Below are 21959 nucleotides of genomic sequence, written 5' to 3'. Positions count from 1 at the left end.
TCCTGGGCAGCCTATATCCACATCATTTTCTGTTTCACTTCTCATTGCTTTTTTTCCCCCTCACTATTTTATTTGCATCATCCTGATTTATACAAAGTTAACTGAAGTTTTTTAGTGATCAAATCTAAGCAACCTACTAAGCACTCCACATCCCTCGCTTATATTTCTAGGATGTCTTTAATTGCACATTTCATTAGACTTGAAAAATCTGTAAGCAGTACTGGTTAGTGCTGTTCAGGGACATATTAGTCTTACACTGGATTAACAACATTTTCATTTCAAAGACTGTTCAGGCTGTGACTTATTTATCTCAGAAACACAGCCACGTTCTCAGCCAAGCACTGTGGAATACCTGAAGCTTACTTCAATTCAATACATCTTGAAACTGTGAAAAAACACAAAGACAGTTAAGCTGACCAAACAGGCACTGTCTGTGGAATAAGGCAACACTCACAGCACTGAGACACAAAGGAAGAGAAGGTTTGTTACCACATTTCAGCCAGCATATCACAAGGCTCTTCCTCTGAACAAATGCACAAGCCTGCCATACTCCCTCTGCGCACCCCACTGCTGGTTAATCATGCACAAATAAGTTGACATTATCAATTCCCAGCAGCCTTTTTCCACAGATTAAAGATATTTATTTATTAAATATCTATTCATACAATTCAATTCTAAGCATCACCAACAAGGTTTGGACTTGGTGCTTTGCGCTGCACAGACACCTGAATAAACCAAGCCAAACAGCAGGAAATTTGGACTATATTTAGTAATGTTTAAAATAGAATTAAGTTTGTTAAATTCAATTCATCTCATTTCATGCAAATTAAACACAAATTATGCACCAGTAAGTTTCCGTCTCCACTGTTAGAGTCACTTCCACCAAGAGAAGGAAAGATGATGACTCAGTCCAGCTGTTCTTAGTTCTCTTAAATCTAGCTATCCTTCCTGCCTAGCAAACCTGAGTCCAGCATCACCACCTGCACTTCCAGGGCATGGAGGGAGTGAGCAGTCTCTTCCCAAGCTTTGAAGCATACAAGGCTGTCTAGGAAGAAATATGCAAAACTAGAACCTTTCCTTGAAAAACTCCTAACCAGTGAGCAAGGAAGTCTTTAAATAAAAATGAACTTAATTAGAGAAAGGTTAGCTGTTGTTTCCTCAGGGTTTAAATCCTTCACCCCCACACCTTGCAAGCATATAGAAACTCTTAACCAGTATCTTCCAATGCAGTTTTTGGAAGACATAAGGAGTGCTTCCAATCTTTCCTCCATAAAATAGGGAAAACACTAACATTTATGACTGAAAAGGTCTAAGTTTATATATAAACTGAAACAGCACTTCAGTTTTATTGACTGGTAGACACAGCTGCACAGAGATTCTGTTATGCCTTGATAGAAGAAAGATGAACTAATTTACCTCAGTCTCAAAAACTCATTTAAAAGACGTGAAACAATTACTTGACACGAACAATTTGCCTATTGGCCCAGATCACCCTATCCAGCTACAGACACTTGAAAGAGAAACTAGAGAGCTGGATGCTCCCTGCAACTGCTTCCTCCTTCAATTATACACGGAGCAATGCAATGAGCTCCTAACTCCAGCACCTCTGGTTATGATCAATGCCACTTCTAGAAATAAAAGTTAGTTTAAAAAGAAAAAAAATAAAATAAAATTGCTTAAGCACATCAGTGTAAGTTTAACATAAAAATAAGTAATAACACTAAAAACAAGAAGAAAAAACAACAACAAAATGCAACCCTTCAACTTGCTGTTCCAGCTGTCACCCTATCAGCTATGTTGAAGGTCAACAGTCAAGTCCACAGTCTGGTAAGAATGGAGGAACAGGTCAATACAGAAGAGAGCAGAATTCAGTATCCAACTTCACGCATCACTGACTTAACATGAAGTGTTCAGGAGCAGAACTGGAACTTGCTAACATTCGCTGCTTATATAAAAATACAAAGCTGGAAAAAAAAAAAAATAATCATCACAAAGACCAAAAGAAACCAACTAACTGGCTTTATTAATTAATAACCCAAAGATCAGTATTTGCATACATTTATAAACAAGTGCATTTGTATTACAGCACTCCAGATTGCCTTCTCAAGAGCTCAAATCACAAGCAGTGTGTACCTCTGCTGACACCAACAGCCTACATCAAGAGTAAATTCAGCACACCGTGTTTCCTTCTGAATAGGCTTCAGCTCAAAACATCCTAATTGGATTGAACAACAGAAACAAGCATTCTAAACTATGCTTTACCTAAGGCTCTTAGAAAAGCATTTCAAAAGATAGAACTTCTCTAGGTCAAGAGCTGAGTAGCTGTTCTTCAAAGTGTCTTCTAAAAGAAACAACACCTGAAGTGTCGACATCATTCAGGTCTCAAACATACCTTGCTTTTACCTTCCACACAACAAAAATGAAAATCATTCTTCGTTCCACCAGAACGTAAGTTCATTTCTTTTAAATCAATCATACAAGGTTCTCATTCATTCATAAGGAGCTCATAAGGTTCTAATGAAGATCATAGAGTCACTCAAATTGGAAAAGACCTTAAAGATCATCAAGTCCAACCACAACCCAACCGTACTACCCTAACTCTAACAACCCGACACTAAATCATGTCCCTGAGCACCATATCCAAATGGTTTTTAAACACATCCAGGGCTGGTGATTCAGCCACCTCCCTGAGGGGCCCATTCCAGTGCTTAACAACCCTTTCTGTAAAGAAGTTTTTCCTGATATCCAACATAAACCTACCCTGGTGCAATTTGAGGCCATTTCCCCTCATCCTGTCACCAGTGAGAAGAGACCAACCCTGCTCTCACTGTAAGGACCTTTCAGATATTGGAAGAGAGCAATAAGATCCCCCCTCAGCCTCCTTTTCCCCAGACTAAATAACCCCAGTTCCCTCAGCCTCTCCTCATAGGGCATGTTCTCCAAGCCCTTCACAGGCCTTGTTGCCCTTCTCTGGACCTGCTCCAGCACCTCATTGTCCTTTCTGTACTGAGGTGCCTGAAACTGAACCCAGTACTCGAGGTGAGTTCACACCAATGCTGAGTACAGGGGCAGGATGACTTCCCTAGTCCTGCTCACCCACCACACCATTGCTGACACAAACCAGGATGCCACTGGCCTTCTTCACCACATGGGCACACTGCTGGCTCATTTATATTCAGCCTACTGTCCATCAGCACACCAAGGTCCCTTTCTATCAGGCAGCTTTCCAGCAACTCCTCCCCAAGTCTGTAGGATTGCCCGGGGTTGTTGCAACCAAAATGCAGGACCCAACACTTGGCCCTATTGAAACTCATACAGTTAACCTTGGCCCATCGATCCAGTCTATCCAGGTCCCTCTGAAGTGCCCTTTTCCCCTCAGGCAGATCAACACACCCTCCCAGCTTGGAGTTGTCTGCAAACTTACCGAGGATGCATTCAGTCCCCTCAAAAAGACTGTTAATAAAGATGTTAAATAGAAGCATCCCCAGTACTGAGCCCAGGGGAACACAATTGAATCTTGAAGAAAAATTCCTAAAACTGACTAGCACATTCCCTACAATAACAGGAAATTTTGAAGAGAGAATTGTGCAGAGCTAAACAAGTTGACAAGGTCTTTTAAAGGCAATATGACCTGAAATCAAACCTACAGAAATGAAGGCTACAACTATTATATAAGCATTATTGAGAGATGCGCTCCAAACTACAGCACACAGATGCAATGTAAAAGATCAAGTGAACTGCAAATCGTATGTGACAAGCAAACAAGTTTTTCAGATGGATCCAAATAACTGCTGCATACATTATATTTTAGTACTGAAATTAGAATTCTCTCATTACATTAACAGAAGAACATACAAGACAAAATAGAGCTTACATCACCAAAAAGTCTTCTGTGTTGTAAAGAGATTTGTAACATTCTGCTTAGTTTCCTTGTCTTTTTTCACAGAGAGATTTAATAATCTTACATGCTCTGAACAGTAGATAACATTGATTCAAGTTGCGTAAATATCCAGAGATACAGCAGATAGGCTCTATTTAGAGCTGTGCAAAAAAAATGCAACGCATGTTCTATGAAAATTTTCTAATGAAGCAACATAGTCCTTTGTCAGAAAAAATAAATAAAGAAATAAATAAAAGCATCCTAAAGATCTCACTGTCTCTGTTTGAATCAGTGGACATGGAGCTAACTTTGTGGAGGTGGGTGAGTGGCTGAAATGCTCGGTACTTGGGCCTATTGAGGAGCAAAGTAGCAATACTGTGGGCAATAATACACACACACAAATTTGGCTGTGAAAATACACGGCTAACAGAACAAGACAAGATGACAGATGCAGTAATCACACAATTGCTTCAGTATAAAAATGGACTGTCTTGCAATTTTTAAGGTCTCAAATATAAATGGGAGATCTGGTATTGAGTAAGTTGACCGTTGGCTAAAATTGAGTTGTCTTGCTTTTTCTATGAGCTTTGATGGAACAACAGAGGAGAAAAAAAATAATCAGCTGGTCTTCACATATGGCTGTCACCTACAGCTCTATAATGCAGAATTTCCTTAGAGAATCTTTTTATCTAACCTTTCAGCTCTGAAGTATATCTTCTCTTATTTTCAGAGAAGGAATCAAAAATGCTATTTAGGAATAATAGCACAGCTCCCAGGAAGGAGGCATTGCTTGTAACTGCCATTTAAAATTGCCATTTAAAAGCTGGATAACTGAGATAACACACAACAGAAAGGAGAGACACCAGCCTAGTCACTTTTCTCTTTGTTATGATGAATAGAGCAATACAGAAGGTTATATTACATTTGGGTTTATTTCTTTTTTCAAATTGAGCTTGGCTTTTCTTTTCTAGGGGGGAAGGGACTTGGTTTTGCTTTTCCTCTGGTTCATTCCAAAAGAATATTCCTGCTAACTCCAGTTAGATGGTGGGTACAGAGGGAGAAAAATAATCATAATATACATCTAGTTTGCATCCTTGTGCAGCTCTGAGCCAAGCCAAAAAAATCCAAACAAAGTAGTATCAGTAGCTGAGCTGACATCATCATCAACAGTACCAACAAACTGAAAGGATAACAGGCAGGAAATGGAATGCGGGAAGTTACGTACTAATGTGAAGAAGAATTTCTTTAATGTCATAGTGACAGAGCACGGGAACAGGATGCCCAGGGAAGTTGTAGAATCTCCTACTCCGGAGATATTCAGGATCTGCCTGGATGCCTACCAGTGTGACCTGCAGGGAACCTGCTTTAGCAGGATTCGATGATCTCTAGAGGTCCCTTCCAACCCTTACACCTCTATGAGTAACTTAGCTTAAAAACTAATACACTTGTCATTAAAGTTTAAAGACTGAAAATAAATGGCAGAGACCTCATTCCACTTCTATATAAATGGGAACAGAGAGGAAATTTCCTTGCTAAATTGTCGCTACCAGAAAACCCCATACATACTTACCATCACTGTAATCAATGGGTGCATAAGCTCCTAGGAAAAGGGAAGCTGCGAAACTGCTAACTAAAGAGATCCTCTGAAAGAAAAAAAAATAATGCGAGATAGTGATTCCCATCAGTACCAGCTTCAAAGAAATAAAATAACTTATGTAATTGGAAGCAGCAAATGTTAATGGATGTTTAATGTTAGGCAGAATTCACATAGAAGTACACTTCTATACACAGTTCTATATCCCTGAAGCAACATGGCAGACATCAGTTTAAAGGTAACCCTATGATAAAAGCTGTTCATAGTTTTACATTCTGAACCATGCAAAATACACCTAGAATATTAGGATATTCTATGTTATCATGAATTAATTCACAATTGCAGTATATTACAGGACCTCACTTCAAGGAAAAACACTCACAAGAAAAAAAACAGTGACGTCTGGATGACTGGGGAAACAGCCACACACACTGGTCAACCTGGAGTGTAGGTGTACAAGGAAAGGCTCTGACAGCACCTCCATCCAAACTCTTACCATCTCTCTGCCAGTGGAAATGACCGAGCTTCCTGGATTTGCTTCCAGGAATTTGTAATCTGAACTAAACCTGTATCTCCTGCTCTCCCTCAAGTTACGTCCCAACAATGCATTAGATGCTGCAGGGCTTCTACCACCAGCTCTAAAATGCCCTGGTCACATAACACAAAGCACTGATGCAATATGATCTCACCTCCATTTCAAGTCTGCTAGAGAAATTACCAAGTTAATCAGCTACTGCTGAGTTTTCTGCCAGATCAAGTATCATCCACTCCCAGAAGCTGGCATAAAAACTGACAAATTCTTTATTGTGCTCTAATTCAAAAGAGTTATAATTGTCACCCAACAGCTAATCAGAATCAGATCTCTACTGGTGGAATGAACCAGCAGTGACAGGGTTTTGTTATTAATGACCATGAAACCACTGCTTCACGTGGCATTCAGAGATGTACTATAGCCAGAGCTCAAAAAGGTAGTTATAATGGCCAGGAAACTTAATGATGCACTTGCTCTTCATGCATCTCTCCCCAAGAATATATCACATTGTGCTTAGATAACAAAGGCCTACCTTCTGCAGTGCCGCAATGGGCACAAGCTGCCTGAAATGGAAGGAAAAGGATGAAGTTAAACTGTGAATCAGCCAGTTTATCAAGCTGACCTAGAGGAGGAAGGTATCCACCTTCCACATGTGACTGAAACTACCAAGCCGCTGCTAAGTGTTCCATGTGGGTTCCCAAGAGCAACTCCAATACAGAGATACTTGTGCTAGAACACAGCTTCTGGCACATCCTCTATTGCCAAAAGGGTGGCATTAGTGCCACCAGCCCTCAGTCTTAGCTTAGTCTGAGCAGTTCTCAGTTTACAGGGACTCTCTACCTGCCACCCCCACCCTGCCCCGCACATCTTTCTCTAAACTTACTCTTAAGCTTACAATCATGTAGCAACATTTGCAACTCTCTTCCCTGCAAAATGAAATATTTCATGCAGGAATAAGATTTTTTAAATGTTATGATCAGTACGAACGGGAACAGCAGTAAAAGTACAAACAGTCTGACTTTATAGGTCAAGATGTATGGCAAACCCTACTCACAGGACAGGAGACTATGGCATACCCTACTCACAGGACAGGAGACTCTCCCTTGTTTACATCATATCTACGTGGGGGTTTCACCTTGTTTCAAACTATTTTATTCACTGCTAGATGCAAACTTAGCAAACTGAGGTCATGGAATTGTACGTAGATTTCTAAATGAGGGGAAACTAAATGGGATTCAGTTGTAATAAGAATATGTAATTCAGAAACTAAAAGGGGATTCAGTTGTAATAAAAATCGAAGTAGCTCTGCAAGGGAGAAGTTTATGGAAAAAATAAATAAATAAAGCTAGAATTGATTGCAGTTGTTTCCTACTCACATCTGCATGGATGCCAGCTGTATATGGCGGAACAACCACATTTCTGTATGCATACAGACAGTTCTCACTATCGAAATTCCATCCTTGTGCTTAGTTAACTGCTCTCGTTTGATCTGCTGTATGTACCAGTCTACTGCCACCCAAACGAAAGCCTGTTTTGAAACTTACTCCACAAAGACTAGCATCTAATGGAGACCACTGTGCTACACCAGCGTTCAAGAATTGATGCCTGACTTTTATCTAACGATTAACAAAAGGTAAAACAAAAATCACAGAATTTTTTCTTAAAGCAAACACAAAAATAAAAATACTTTTTAGGGGAAAAAATATAAAAGTGACATCTTCACAAAACTCCACTTAAAAAGATTTTCAACTGTGATTTCCAATAAGTACATTGAAGTTGAGCCAACCTCAGTTTGTGCGTAGACCTCAGGATTCTGGTTGTAAATCTTTGCTATCTGGTTTCCTGTAAAACGCTGAGAAAGAAATGCAAATGCTTAGAAACACAAACCTCAAATGGAGACAATAATCATTAACTCTGTGTAATGAGTTCAGTACATTGCACTTTGGATATTTAATTTGTCTGATGCATGATGAAAGTCAGCGCACAGCAGGCAATCTGCACTAAACAGGCTATAACACATAGTCTCATTATGAGAATTTTGCTCACCTTTAGAAAAAAAATGAGAAAAAAAACATTACTACTCATAACTTACATTTCAGAAATGACAGTTCAGTGGACTGAATCTCTCTTACTACATGCCCAGGAACTAATACTATTCAAATGCTGCCTTCACCTTCTTAAAAAGGTCTAGACTATCCAATCTATGCGCCTCTCTCTATGGAAGGTAAATGGGAGCAGGCAGGAAGTTTCATACTCAATATCTTGTACTGATGTTGCTTCTTTAACAGTTGTGAGAAGAACTATTTTTTCTCCATATATCATATCAAATAACAAAAAAATCTCCTGACACTGACCTTCCAAAACCATAACCTTTAGTAAGTTAAAAATGAACTGTTAGTAGTATATAAAGCCTGACTTTGAATATTGGTTATAAAGCTTGCATGATTCAGAACCAGAATGAGCAGTTTGTGAGGTTAGAACCTTATTTTATTGAACTAACAGTGAGAGCAGACAAGTGCCAAGAGGCCTGCAGGGCAGCCCCACTCCAACTCCATAACTCCTTGTCATGGTTATAAGAGAGGACAGTGCTGGAAATATGAGTGACAAAATACCCCCTAATAGGGCCCCAAACTTCTGAAGCTCACTTTTCTTATGTTAAGAGCTGCTTGTTAGCCTTCACGGAACATCAAAAGACCAACCTAAATTACAGAAGCAATCTAGAGCAGTGGTCCCAAAACAGAGTCATTAACCCCAAGTAAGTCCGTAACAAAAACTGAATTGGGATCCCAATGGAAACCTGGCTGTACAGGAGCTCCCAATAGAGAGCTGGGCCCTGAGACTGTAAGTATGGATACTGAACATCACATCTGGGGACCACCGGCCAAGAGCAACAGCTTAATCCAGCTTATTCCTGCACTGCTTCTTGAAGTAAAACTTCAAGCGTTTGGCTTGATTTTACTGGAGAATATTCCACAGAATAGGATTTCCACATCTTTCTTCATGAGCTTACTGCAAAGCTTAATAATACTGCTGGAGTTTCTTCAGAAGCACTGAATAAAACTGCCTCTTTTATAATTAATGGATGATCATTAACTGCTGCGATGTGACAGAATTGCTTTTGTCACAAGACTCTGCTGAGGACTTTCTTGTTATTGCTTCTTACCTCGTAGGCTCGAGATCCAGTAATGTTTGCTAAGTGCTGTGCTCCTCCCACAGCATTCTCCAGAGCACTGCACTGCAAAGATGTGCTAGAATCCATCCAGATGGGGCTGTTACTGACAGCAAAACAAGCCTGGAACAAACAATAAGAATAACACCTGATCTTTAACTCCCTACAGAAACAATAACAATACAGCAGACAGGTGTCAGCTCACAGATCAGTTCTCTGATGTCCTCTCAGTAACTAGAGGAAAACAGTATTGGACAGTATGATGGCCAGCAGTGGAACACCTAACCCAAATGTTACATCTTAAGGAGGCAGCAAGCTTTACTTTCTGGTACATCACACATATCCTGCAGCTGAACGTGCTGTGGCAATGTTTCAATACATCCCTTTGGTGGCCAAAGCCCCAGGGTGTTTTATACAACGTAGACTCACTTTGACAGCTCCCTCAACAGATCTTCTCAGAGCTCTACTAACATGGCAGGTACTACCTTCCTTCCTGGCAGGTAGTGCTGGGCCTGATTCACCCCAGGACATGGCTGGATACTGATCTTGAACTACAGAAAGGACTTCAACAGGATAGCTGTTTTCTCCCTGTTTTTCAAGTGCTAATTTGTCAAGTCTGCACGCAAAAACATAGCAGTCCCCTCACCCCTAAAAAGTACTGAGGTTCAACAAAGTATTTGGTAGGAGATTCTGTCCTATCATTTCAGAGATGAGCGTAAGCTCATTTTTCTTAAGTATTTTCTAACACAAACCTCAAGCACTGAAGGGAAACTCCGGTGCAATAATATTCTTCACCACTTTTCCTTTTTACACAGATTTAAAAACCTATAATATTTACAGGCTGTTTACAAAAATGTTATGTTTAAAGAGCAAACAGGCTGTAACTCTGACATAAAAAGATTCTGGGATGCCTACTGGCACCTATAAGCCTTTAAAACAGTATATACTTTCACTCAAGAGAACAGGAAATGTCAGGAGCCCTGGAGCTGCCAAGAAATAACCTGTACACATCACTTTATGCTGCAGGGGAGTGCAACCAGAGGAAATCCTTCCAGGGGAAAAAAGCAACATGTGAAGACTGGGAAAAGAGCAGCATAGCTCTCCTTTCAAAGCTCTTCCATAAACATTACCTTCAGTGACTTATGTAAAGGCAGTTCAGGTGATGCATTCTTTAAGATTTGGTTGCTTCCTTTCTTCCAGTATACGCTTCCATGTTGCTGTAAGAAGTGCAAAAATACAAGTAGGAGATAGCCTCCCAGGATATGAACTTTGCAGCTTGATCTGAATTTGAAGCTCTCAGGGACAGAGAGCTCTCCCCAAACTATGAGTAAAGAAAGATAAAACATACCTTCTCAAATCACGTGCCTCATATTAAAGGTCTATTTGAGACTGTGCAAACCAGGAAACATAGGAGTTGAGACAAATATGACCTTAAACTACAGCAGTTTTTAGCAAAAGCTGTTACCATGACCAAAACTGACAGACCGGTACACCTCTGCTATCTGTTTGGCAACAGAGAGACAAGACTCTTAATAGAAAAGGAAGACAGACAACATCAGTTGGAAGGTGGCAGTTAAACAAAATCTATTCTATCTCAAAGAATTAGAATGTAGCAACCCCCAAGTTATAAAACCATAGAATGGTTTTAAGTTGAAGAAAAAAACTGAAGCAAAGGGAACGCTGGCAGCTTGGAAAACCAATTCCTACTTCCACTTGAGGGATCTGTGCTTGCCTTCCAGCCACTAACTTCTATTTCACCAAGGAATTCCTAATAAAGCCTTGGTGCAGGTTATTATTTTCAGACACTTTGTTCCAGCAAACAATGCATGGAGATCAAAGCGACAACTTAGATTAATTAGCCCCATATCTACTTAATGAATAACCTAGCCCTCATGTGCCAGAACTAGCTATGACTTTAGTGGTGTCCTCACTTTGAATACAATTTTAAAGACTGTGGAAGGTGTCAAGCTTCCTTGTTTCACTATTAGAGTATTAGGAGACAAGCAAATTAACTAATTATCAGGATGGGTTTAATAAATCTGAAAATAAATAAATAAATAAATAAATAAATAAATAAAAATAGCAGAATAAATCATGGCAAAGGCAGAATATTTGTCTTTATTGCATCAAAGGTAAATCTCTGTTCTAATAAAAAAACATGCTCAACAAAACTTTACTATACCTTCAGCAACCTCAGCTAATCACTGTTTTTCTACCCTGTTTCTACAAGCACCTGGCTATGCTCAAATTCAAAGTTATCCCAGTTACTTCAGATCTGCATACATAAAGAATTTAAACAATAGGAAGCCAGCTATTTATGCACTAAACTGACCTAAACAACTGCACTATAAAGTCTTATCCTCCACTCCTATTACCTTCTATAAACTGCTTTGTTTACATGGAAACTTTAGTATCACTTGACGTCTTTAAGATCTTCCATAATGTAACTACTAAAAAGGAATGCATGACTAGATGGTACGCCTTCAATAGAGTATATGGAAAGAGTGATTTATCTTGTTATGAACTAACCTGGCCAGCACCAGACAAAGCTCTGACTTGAGAGAAGTTAAATCCCGAAGACTTCATCTTTTCCAAGATCATATCCAGAGCCTACAAGAACAAACAGAATGAAGAATGACTGTAACAGGATATCAAAATATGCATACTCACAATCCCTGGGATTAAAGAGTAAACTCATGTCATCACTTGTAAGAGTTCATTGGCAGGTAACAAAAAAACTAGCTAGTGACTACAGACTTCTCAAGAAGTCCCATAAATTAATTTACTAAGTAAGAGTCTGTAAAAGAAAAGTTAAATCACAAAGAGGTAAAAAAATAAATCTTTACAAAAGCTGAATCACAGAGAATCGTTCTTTGAAATCTAAATAAAAGATTCAAGAAATCCCAATTCATTGAAAAGCAACTATTAAGGCAGCCAGATACAAAACGTGATTAACTTTTTCTGTTCTTACTTTTGGAAATCCATAACATTTTTTGATGGTGTGCAACCTACAAGTTATCCTACGAGATGCTAAAAAGCAGCTTCAATAAAACCAACTACAGCATCTGTTGAAAGTACATTTTTGCATGTAAGTACCTAGCTTACTTTTGCTCTTTTCCTATTTTACTAAAGATTAAAACCAAAAATAAATCTGTTTTTATTAAGTCTAATTCAGATTTGCATTACTCGGACTTTCTTGATAGATGGCCCACTATAAAGCTTCACAATTTCCCAAGAAGCCATATATCATTATCATATGCTAACTGAATAAATAAACTGTCCATTATGGTTCTACAGACCACCTGCAGCCAATCTACCAAACCTTCATGTGTTATCAGATAGAACTACCGTGGATCACCAACTGGGGATTCTGTGACCTTTTAAATGTCTTTAACTATTCAAATCACAATAGCACCATGCAAGAGCAAGAGTTGCAGAAACTGCTTTCAAAACAGCAGACAGTGTTATCTGTATTTCAAAATAAATGCCAGTCAAGATGACTGGGAATTACTAAATAAACTGCTCTTCAACCACTTGCCATTTGAGACATGAATTAGTTAGAAAAGTTCATTCAAAAAAAAGACAGTGCAAGTAACTTAGATGCTGCAAAACCACAGTAAAACTAGGCAAAGCTTCCTATAACAGAAAGAAAGAAGCTGAACCATATACTACAAATATTGTCCATACCTTGACCCACATTAGCACAGGAGAAGTGACTGTCAGTCGGTCACTGTGAACATGGACTCCACCTTGAGTCCTACAGAAAAATGGTATTTTCTTAATAAACTCAGTACACTTTTCCCCATCAAGCCAAGTTTTTCAAGTTTATTAATGACCAAAGAGAGCTTGTAATATTGATTTGGCTTTGTTTTGTTAGGAGGAAAGATCACAGTCTGGAACCTGAAAAAGGCCAGCTCTCAGGAAACAGCAATAGAAAGATACTCCATGGTAAAGAAAATAAATTGCAAGGAAGGACTCTGGTTCTGTAACAGACTCTAGTGCTGACACTGCTCATTGGTTCCACACAAGTCATAGTTATCTATAAGCTTCTTACCTGTCACCATTAGTGACTTAAATCTAGAAGATGAAATTCCATTTTTTGCTGTAAGCAAATGTACCTTACTGACACTTGTGATCATACTGGATGGAATTAGTAAATTGTCGTCTATGCATCAGAATCAATACATTCTAATGTACCATTTGGAGCCAATGAATCTGTCTTCAAAAGTCTTTTACAAGTTCCTCTCGTGCAATTTATTTGCGGTTAACACAGCATTCCATCCTGGCACAAAGATGGTGCCTACTTCTGTGTCCCAAAAAGAAACAGACACGTGCAAAAGTTGGAAGTCTCAAAAGACCATAAACATCCCTTGTGAGGTATGAAACACAAACGGAGCATGAACTACTTCCATGCCTCCACACATATCAATGAGAGCAAAGAGGGCAACAGATCCATCTCAATACTTAAAGTTCTAAATGAGATCATTGAAGCAAAACACAGAAAAAAACTTACTTAAATTCTGGAAGGTCTTTATCAAAATTAACATTATCCTCATAAATGACTCTCAGATGTTCATCAATAGCAATGACTTTCAGCTAGAAGAAATAAAACAGGATGTTAACAGAAACCATCCAGCAACATAATTATGTAGTACTGGTAATTTGTTTATGGTAACTGAATTCTCATAGAGGAAGAGAGAAAGAAGATCACCTCAATCTGTACAAATGACCACAAGTTTGACCACAGTTTTACATGAAACAAGCCACTGTGTGAATTTACAGCATGTCAGTTATCCAGAATTATGTATATTTACCTGTGTTTTCCCTTTCACTTTCTCTTTAATTACACTAGAATAAGATGCAAGCAAAAAGGAAAAACAAAACAGTAAATGAGTTACACCATTCCTAGCTTGCACCACAGTAACCAATGTGGATCTTAGGTTAAACATGTCGTATTTTCTGGGTGTTTTTCTTAAAAGCCTCATCTTTGATCAGAGAGCTGAAGCATCACCCCTACAAAGACAGTCTGAGGAAGCTGGGCTTGTTTAGCCCAGAGGAAAGAAGACTGTGGGGTGACCTCATTGCAGCCTTCCAGTATGTAAAAGGCGCCTATGAACAGGGGGAGAGTCAACTCTTTACATGGGTAGATAATGGCAGGACAAGGGGAAAGTTGAAGGAAGGAAAAATTAAGTTGGATATCAGGGGGAAGTTCTTTACCAAGAGAGTGGTGAGGTGCTGGAACAGGCTACCCACAGAGGCTGTGGATGCCCCAACTCTGGAGGTGTTTAAGGCCAGGTTGGACAGGGCCCTGGGCAGCCTGGTCTGGCATTAAATGTGGAGGTTGGTGGCCCTGCCTGTGGTGGGAGGGTTGGAGCTTCATGATCCTTGAGGTCCCTTCCAACCCAGGCTGTTCTGTGATCTTACCCAAGAACTTTGCAGACCTTTAGTGCACCATGAGGATCTTCCTCTCACCCCTGAACAAGAAGTAAACTGAACTCCATCTGCCAAAGCTCAGAAGACATTACACAGCTGAATGCCTAGATTCTGCAGCCTATGGAAAACAATATGCCAATCTCAAGTCCATCAGGCTGAGCTTTCCTACAAGCACTGGCTAGGAGGTACCACAGACCTTCCCACTCTAGCTTTTCTCAAGTTCAACTAGTGATGAAGAAAAGCATTAACAGCCTCAAATAAAAAGGAAGAATGTGGTTCACATTTGGCATACGTTTTAATGAAGGAAAGAATGCAAGCTGCTGCTAAATGAAGAGACTAAAAAAAAACTACAAAGATCAAATCATCTCAAAGAGCCACATTCAAGTAACAAAGTCACCACATTCTGGGGGTGGGTTATGTAACTTTTAGCCATACTAACATAGGGCCTCATTTGTGTTCTTCCTCAACTTATTACCAAGTTGGTGCACTGTGTTGGTTAAACATGGCTCTGACCAACTGCAGCTTAATTGGCTTTTTGCTGGCTCCCTTAAAAATACTCAGCCAGCTTAATATGAGTAACCTGCACATGTCTTTTCAGCACAGCCATAATGAAGTGATTGCTTATACACCTGCTGGTTAAACAGATTTGGGCTAATACGCAGCAAGGGAAACATTTCTCTTTGCAGAATGGTTGACAGCAGTCTATGCTGACAACTCCAAAATTTCCCCCTGGGCATTAAGGTACACAGTTCAACCAATGCTCATTTGACCACCTGGGCCAAAGGACAAGAGGTAAGTGGGCACAAATTGGAGCACAGGAGGTTCCCCTGAGCGCTATCACAGAGCCCAGACAGATGCCATAGAGGCCGTGGGGGTCTCCTTGGAGATCTCTAAAGCCTCCGGGCTCCCTGCTGGGCAGGAGCTCCTTCCAAGAGCCGGCTTGAGGAGTGCAGCCCGGTTCGGATGTGCAGCTTCAGACATACAGCAGCAGCACATCGCTAGAAGAAGTGGTCCAAGAATGTGTTTATGCGGGCAGGTGGAGGCATGAAGAACGCTGGGCGGATATACAGCAGCCCGTGCTCTACAGCTGCCACCAAGAGGCGGTGTTCCCGATCCGGGAAGAGGAAGCTCTGAGCTCCCCGGGGAGCAGCGCGGCGTGGCGGCTGGCACGGCACGGCCCGGCTCGTTATAGCGCTGGCAGCCGGCCCCAGCCCGCAGGAAGCAGCGGCGGATCCGCATAAGGAAAGAGAGAAGGGAAGAGGGAAAGCAGCCGCGGTACCTGCTGCGTGCTGAAATCCCATCCCAAGAAGCAGGGGGCGGCCATGTCGAGCCCCACCGGGCAGGGAAGGGGCGGCCTCAAGCTCGGCCTTCCCCCGGAACGGAGATCTGCGGGGCTGATGGTGGGTGAGGCTCCGCGTACAGCGCAGCGACGGCTTAAAGGTGATCCCGAGTTAATAAGTGCTCAGCAGCGGCTGGGTGAGCAGCGTCGGGTTCTGGGAGTCTGCAATCGGGAAAGGTCCAGCTGAAGAAAGCTGAAGCGCCGATCCATCTGAAAGTGAAGGCGTGTCGAATGGTCACCCGGCTTGCAGTAACGCTTCTTTAAATCAGAGTGTTGCAGTGGTTGGTGCTGCTGGGATTCCCCTGTCCACGAGGAGCTCGTGTTGGGTGGACCTTGCTGCATGTTTCCTATAAATAAGGAACAGGTATGGAATTGGAAGGCTTGAAATGCTGCCATTTTCAATGTACGGCTGAAGAATATATAAAAAAAAGAAGAAGAATGTAAAATAAAATTGAAGTCAGCCCTAAAGAAAACCACAGGAATGAGAAGTCGCTTTGGAAAGAGGCAGCTGTGCAACCTTTAAAAGGTATTAGTTCTGAATAAAGGAAACAGTAATTACAAATACATAAAGCAATCCTGTGAGAATCAGTTCTGTCCTTCAGCAATGAGACTGTCCTGTGGTCAGACTGCGGTCACTGCTGTAACCTCTAAAGTTGTTTCTTGAAAGCAAACAAGGATTAGAGCTGTTCAGTTATCAGTGAATTCACATTCACGTACCGCTGATGTTTTGGTACTGACGAGTCCAAAATTTCCAGAGAGCATTAACAAAATGTCACCATCACAGATGAACAGCTTGAGGCACAGCAAATATTAATCACTTATGGCACGTATACTACAGTAAAGGGAAAAGTGGGCAGTATTGCACAGACCTGGTGTGACAAAGGAGCAATACTGCTATGTTTCACTAGGCCTCTAGCTACATTTTAACTACTAAGCTAACTAGTAATATTGATTTCCCTCCCAACCTAAGTACTGTGCTTCAATACCATTCCAGCATCTGAGAGGTGCCAACAAATGAGGGGACATAGAGACCAGACCTTTGCTTAATACTAATTAGCATTACCACACTGACTGTAGCGCAGTCCTGATGTATGTGGGTTACATAATTAGATGGTAGGTGAAAATGCTCACACCTTCTTAGGAGAAGTCCACAAGCAGTTTCAAACCCACCCATCCTTTTGCTTCCAGCAGATTTTGGGCCTCTATCTGCTTAAGTAGCTGGACAGCCAAATATTCTCCATCCCAAACAAGTACTTCATATTTGTATATCAGCAGAGGTTGGCACAGCACAAACGAGGCAGCATTGCACGTAGTGCATGTACACTGCTGATATCTCTACAACCAAGGCAGCCCGTGTTAGACCTTGCACTTTTAGGCTTGGTGGCACAACTGTGCTTTTTCCCATAAGAAAACTTGTGGGTCTTTAATTAGCCTCAGAAATATCAAAGTGTACTAAGTTGGGTCAGATAAATTTCTGCCCACTTGCCAGCTAGTTTGACAGCCATATGCAGTGCTGCTAATTAAGTGGGAGAATGTTTACAGTGTTAAGCTCTGTGCAATGCAACAGTAATACACCACCTTCAGAAAAAAAAACCTCGGCGTGAGCACTAGAGCTGCCTTTTGGATACCTGAGCAACAATAACTCTAAAGGTCATCCTTTTCCTACTTAGCACTGCTGGTATTCTGTTATCACTGCTTTCAGCAATGTTCAACCAAGCGCTGATAACTCAAAATACCACAGGACCGTAAATTAAAATACAAAGTTGCTGTTCTTTGCAATGAGATGACACTGTAACATCTAAAATGTTTTCCTCTCTGTGAAGGGAAAGTTACTTTTGCACTTTATGGTAACAATTGTGTTTGTTCATACCTCCAAACCTTGCAGAGAACCTTGTCTTTCACTCTGCAAGAATAAATACTTACTGTTTAAAAGTAATGTATCAAGACTGTTGTTATCCAGTAATTTTACTGACTGCACTGTGAAGGAGCAAAAGTTTATAAGACAAAGATCCAGCAGAAGCCCCTTGCATGAGTTCCACTACAGGAAGACCAAACCACAGTTGTTATGTTGGGACTGAAGGCGTACCTTATTTAGGTGTAGAAATTATTCCACAGACTTATTGGAAGATTTAGTTCTTGGCACATGTATACTCAAAGTCCCAGGTGTTGTACTGCATTATCTAATTAAGGCCCATTAAGAGGCCACCCCTTATGAAGAAATGGCACAGGGTTTCGTATCATAGCCTGTGAAAGCACAGGCACAATGGGTACACGCAAAGAATTTAAATGATGGCTTAGCTGCCCAGTCTGTTGGTTATACTGTCAGTTTTATGTGTATTGGTCAGGTTGGAGCCTGTACTAAATCACATACTTAAAATCCTCCGATTTCATTTCTACTAATTTCAATAGAAATCTATTGAAACCTGTTGACTTCAGTAGGCACTGAATCAGGCACTGTGGAACTGCTTCTGGTTTTACGTACTCTAGTTTTACAGATGTCATTTCATTGACTTCAGTTAGGTTATTAGTGATTATGAAGTGCAGAACAAACTCCTCATGAGATCTCTGCATGGAAGTGAAGGATGCTTCTGAATAGCAAATTATTGTTAGGACACTTTCCTCCTCTGTACAGATTCCAAGTCCACATTCACTCCATATTAGTGGTAGCACTCAACCATCCTCTTTGGTCTATCTTAACCACAGTCATTTGCAAGGCTTATTAAATCTTACCCACCTGGCAGATTTCCTTCAGGAGGGATACTGAAATGGTTTGTGTCCTAAAGCCCAAAAGCAAGATGTTGTCATCCTGATAAAACTTTTCATTAACAACAGATTAACCAGTTCTTTCGCGCTGTATCTGATTATTATCACACTCCACTTACAGATAAGAACATTTTATTGATTAAAAACAATCAAGGCTAAATTAATTCCTACTCAAACAATGCCTTACGTAGAAAAACATGAGCCAAGTCTCGCACTTTTTAGCACTATTCAGCAAGAATGAAAAAATATTTTACAGTCAAGAATAAATCAAATACATGTAGTTTACAAGTGGGAAAAAAATCAAGGTAGAAAATGTACATAGCTTATCCAATCATTTTGAGACCTCATTTGAAATTGGAACATCTCCTTGAGTTCCTCCATGCAAGTGTTTTTTGTCCGTTGCAAGAACAAATAAAAGTGGCTGTCACTCAACAAGCTGAAGTCATTGTAACTCAATGGACAGGAAACACACTGAGAAACAGCTTGTATAGAAAATATCCTTACAGAGCAGTACCACAAATATGAGCTCTGCTTATCAGTAACTGGAATTTAAGACATCCAAGAATCAAGGAAACTTCAGTGAATTTCCAAAATCCTCTCAAGGTCTATCTGTGAAGGCAATTCACTTCCATCTCATCCTCTTCTCATGGTCAGTATTATAATGTTAATATCACAGAATGATAGAATCGTTTGAGTTGGAAGGGACCCTTAAAGACCATCTGGTCCAATTCCCCTGCAATGAACAGGAACACTCACAGCTCTATCAGGTGCTCAGAGCCCCATCCAACCTGACCCTGGGTACCTCCAAGACTAGAACTAACCATGTTATCTGCCATACTGATTTAAGAAACTCCATAACTAAGAAGAAAGAGAAACAGGAAGGAAAGATGTCGGGGTTCTTTTGTTTAAAATGTCTAAAATGTGAATATCTTCACTTTCTTTTTTGACTTGCCTCTGCGCATTGTCGCTCACAAAAAGGCATCTGAGGAGTTCCCAGTGGGCAACCGAAACAAAATCACTAAATGAACAGCAAATCCTGACCCTAACTTTTGGATACTGGCTGTTCAGAGAGAGAGATTCCAGTCCTGCTCATGCAGACAACCAACAGAGTAAGGACAGCTAACAGAGCAAAGCTTGGCATTTTAAATTACTTTCCATAGCAGTTAACATTCCAAAGGAAAGTTAATTAATCCTCGGCACCAATAGAGTGAAGACAGAAGAACAGAGGTTTTTAAATGCTGCTTATGCCAGGCAGAAACAAAAGTACCCCACATACAGGACATCTGCTGCAGTTAACCCCTCACAGTTAAACTAATGTAGATGAATCCAACTGAGCCAGACTCTGATTCACTTGATTGAGCTGTAGGAGTCCTTGTTCTTTGCAGGGGAGTTGGTCCAGTTAACCTTTAAAGGTCTCTTTCAACTCAAATGATTCTATGAATCCATTGATTTTTGGCCCGACTGCCTTTATCACCCACAAAAAGAAACCAAAAACCAAAGCCCACAGTGATTCTGCAAAGGAATTGCATAGCACCAAGTTTTCAACACATGCAAAGGCAGATGTGAGAAGCAAAAGGTCAGGAGATAAATATCTCAAGATCATTCTGAAAACTTGCACCATAGTCTTCTTCATGCCACTATTGTGGATGTGCAGAGAAAACCATAAAATTATCTTACATCATTAGAGAGCGCTATGCTCTGACTACTTAACTAGTCCCTAACTGCTGTATGCTTGAAAGCTGTGCTTTGAATAACAGAAAGATATGGGCTCTTATCAAACAACTCATTAAAAAGTAAATAATTACTATTGATTCTTCTAGCATTGTCTGGAGCACCAATAAGGGCAGCCACCCTGTTTCCAAGTTTCTTATTTGTTACTAAATTTTCTAACAATCTAATAGTTCCAACAATTCAAGACTATGTGTAAGTAATGCATATTTGTCTATAGAAAGCTACAGAAAGGGGAATGTCATAGAATCAGCCCTGGCCTGGGTTGAAAAGATTCACAATGCTCATCTAGTTTCAACCCTCTGCTATGTGCAGGGTTGCCAACCACCAGACCAGGCTGCCCAGAGCCACATCCAGCCTGGCCTTGAATGCCCCAGGGATGGGGCATCCACAGCCTCCTTGGGCAACCTGTTCCAGTGCGTCACCACCCTCTAGGTGAAAAACTTGCTCCTAATATCTAACCTAAACCTCCCCTATCTCAGTTTAAAACCATTCCCTCTTGTCCTATCGCTATCCACCCTCGTAATCACAGGCACTTTTATTTTCCTTCTCAGTGCTAATTAAATCTAGATATCTTTATTCTGTCTTTGCACCCCTCACAAACAGTGCAGGCCACGTGCTTGTAATTCTCCACTTGAGCAATGTGAACAACCATAGTTACCTCCAGCCTCAGGTGTGCCATAAAACCCAGTGCTGCAGGAATTGCATTCAGTCATAGTTAACTGTTATGAGCACTTTTTAATTATCTTCAAATGAACAGTGATTCCTACAAGATCCTTCAAATATATTTTAGAATAAAAGATAATTTACTACTCACAAATTAATTGTATGTGATAAAATTAGTTGCATCTTTTTAAATGACATTTTGCAACCAAGATGAAGGGCAATAAGCATCTACATCAAGTTCTGAAAACCATTGCTTTCGGACTGTAATATACTCCCAAATGTATTTCGCTTTAAGGGAATGAAAAACTGCTTCCATTGTGTGACGGGTGAACAGACTTAAGAGAAAATACAGCACTTCAGCCTTTGGTGGATAATGAAATTAAAATCACTCATAGATGTTTTGAGAGTTTGTTCAATTCAAGACAAGGCTATTTTCTATTTATTTATTTCCCAGAAATTTAATCGTGGCAATAAGTTTTCAGAACCTACAGTGCTGTTAAGAAATGCACATAGCAATGCTTAAAAGGTGGCTTGGCTGCTTATATTCCTCAGAAACATGCAAAGCAAATTTAGGCCTCTGATGTTTTAGGACTAAGGTGAGCCTACAGTCACACCACTCCAATAGTGCCATCTGCTGCATAAAGCACACAGTGGCCTGCAGACCCCAGTACCTTCATTTAAAGAGTGAATGATGACTGACTTAAACACAAGTCGTCATTTCCATTTTGTGTGTATCGAAGACAAATATTTTATTTTCCTTTTACCTAAACAGCCTGGAGTACAAAGGAAGGTGTTTCACAGCAGTTAAAGAACAGAAGCCGCAGGTAAGCAATTTGCAAGCTTATGTCAGTGATG

At 40.4% G+C, this 21959-nt stretch overlaps 1 protein-coding gene across 3 annotated transcripts in view; it reads right to left on the bottom strand.

Annotated features, from left to right (window-relative positions):
* The window catches only part of XYLB (xylulokinase), an 80287-nt gene extending 64103 nt beyond the window's left edge, over positions 1–16184 (bottom strand). The window contains exons 1-9 of one of the 3 annotated variants that reach the window (XM_072328790.1): positions 15888–16083; positions 13689–13771; positions 12863–12932; positions 11705–11785; positions 10306–10392; positions 9170–9298; positions 7793–7858; positions 6539–6565; positions 5451–5523 (exon numbers count right to left, since the gene is read on the bottom strand). In XM_072328790.1, coding sequence (XP_072184891.1) covers positions 5451–5523; positions 6539–6565; positions 7793–7858; positions 9170–9298; positions 10306–10392; positions 11705–11785; positions 12863–12932; positions 13689–13771; positions 15888–15932 — 661 coding nt within the window. In that variant the 5' untranslated portion in view covers positions 15933–16083. Of the gene's footprint in view, positions 1–5450; positions 5524–6538; positions 6566–7792; positions 7859–9169; positions 9299–10305; positions 10393–11704; positions 11786–12862; positions 12933–13688; positions 13772–15887 lie in introns of all 3 variants that reach the window. The other 2 variants (XM_072328792.1, XM_072328791.1) reach the window with 2 other exon arrangements.
* Positions 16185–21959: the final 5775 nt, after the last annotated feature.

The sequence above is a fragment of the Excalfactoria chinensis genome, chromosome 2 (genome assembly GCF_039878825.1).
Source record: "Excalfactoria chinensis isolate bCotChi1 chromosome 2, bCotChi1.hap2, whole genome shotgun sequence".
Taxonomy (NCBI): Eukaryota; Metazoa; Chordata; class Aves; order Galliformes; family Phasianidae; genus Excalfactoria; species Excalfactoria chinensis.
The sequence above is the reverse complement of the archived record's forward strand: the minus strand, read 5'-3'. Positions and strand labels throughout refer to the sequence as shown.